Source organism: Diaphorina citri, unplaced genomic scaffold, assembly GCF_000475195.1.
Source record: "Diaphorina citri unplaced genomic scaffold, Diaci psyllid genome assembly version 1.1 scaffold25963, whole genome shotgun sequence".
Taxonomy (NCBI): Eukaryota; Metazoa; Arthropoda; class Insecta; order Hemiptera; family Psyllidae; genus Diaphorina; species Diaphorina citri.
Window position 1 is genome coordinate 1 of NW_007403302.1, and position 756 is coordinate 756.

Sequence of the window (756 nt, forward strand, 5' to 3'; positions counted from 1 at the left end):
TCTCTTTATGTTTTTGAAGAGCTCGCTCTGCAGTTTCTTTGTCAACAAATTGTACATAGGCTTCTCCAGTAGGTCTCCCATTAAATGGATCTTCTACAAGGGTAATGCCATTAGGGATAATTTCAAGACCACCAAAGAATTGAGCAATGTCATCTTTTTTGCTTTCAAATGGGAGACCTCTCAATCGGACACAACCCTGATCAAATGCATTACCTTCAACAATACCAGTGTGCTGTAACATCCAGTCCATCTCTTTCCGCTTCACTTTGAACACTTCAATGTATCGGTTACCCAGATGTTCTTTATTTTTCCCGAGGGCATTTTCCATATCTACCTCATCTTCTACTTCAACAAATGCTTCACCACTTGGCCTTCCATTTCTAGATGTGGTGATTTGTACTCCTGCTCTTCCGTTGCGTACATTCACTCCATCGAAGAACTTGAGGATTTCATCAACAGTGGTAGACCATGGTAGACCTCTCAGCTTGATCACGAACCCATCATCCTCCGAGTCTTGAAATAAGTTACCCATGTTATGAGCCGTGTTGCTGGTTTTTGGTAATTCACTTGGGACTTTGTTTAGGGTATCAGAATCACTATTTTTTGTATCTTTAGGTATCACAGTAGTTGATTCATATCGTTTAATTTCGAACTTTCTACACAAGATTTTCAGAATTACCGGAGGACGCGAAAAAAACAAAGATGGATTTGAGAACTTGCAGCATGAAGAAAACCGACAGAACCTCGTTGTAATGC

The 756-nt window shown here is 40.3% G+C and overlaps 1 protein-coding gene across 1 annotated transcript; it reads right to left on the bottom strand.

Moving 5' to 3' along the window:
- Positions 1–7: 7 nt before the first annotated feature.
- LOC103523544 (heterogeneous nuclear ribonucleoprotein H2-like) lies at positions 8–740 on the bottom strand (the record flags this gene model as incomplete). The annotated part of the gene is made up of 1 exon (XM_008488579.3): positions 8–740. A coding segment is annotated over exon 1 (525 nt), but the record flags the coding sequence as incomplete, so codon positions are not given.
- Positions 741–756: the final 16 nt, after the last annotated feature.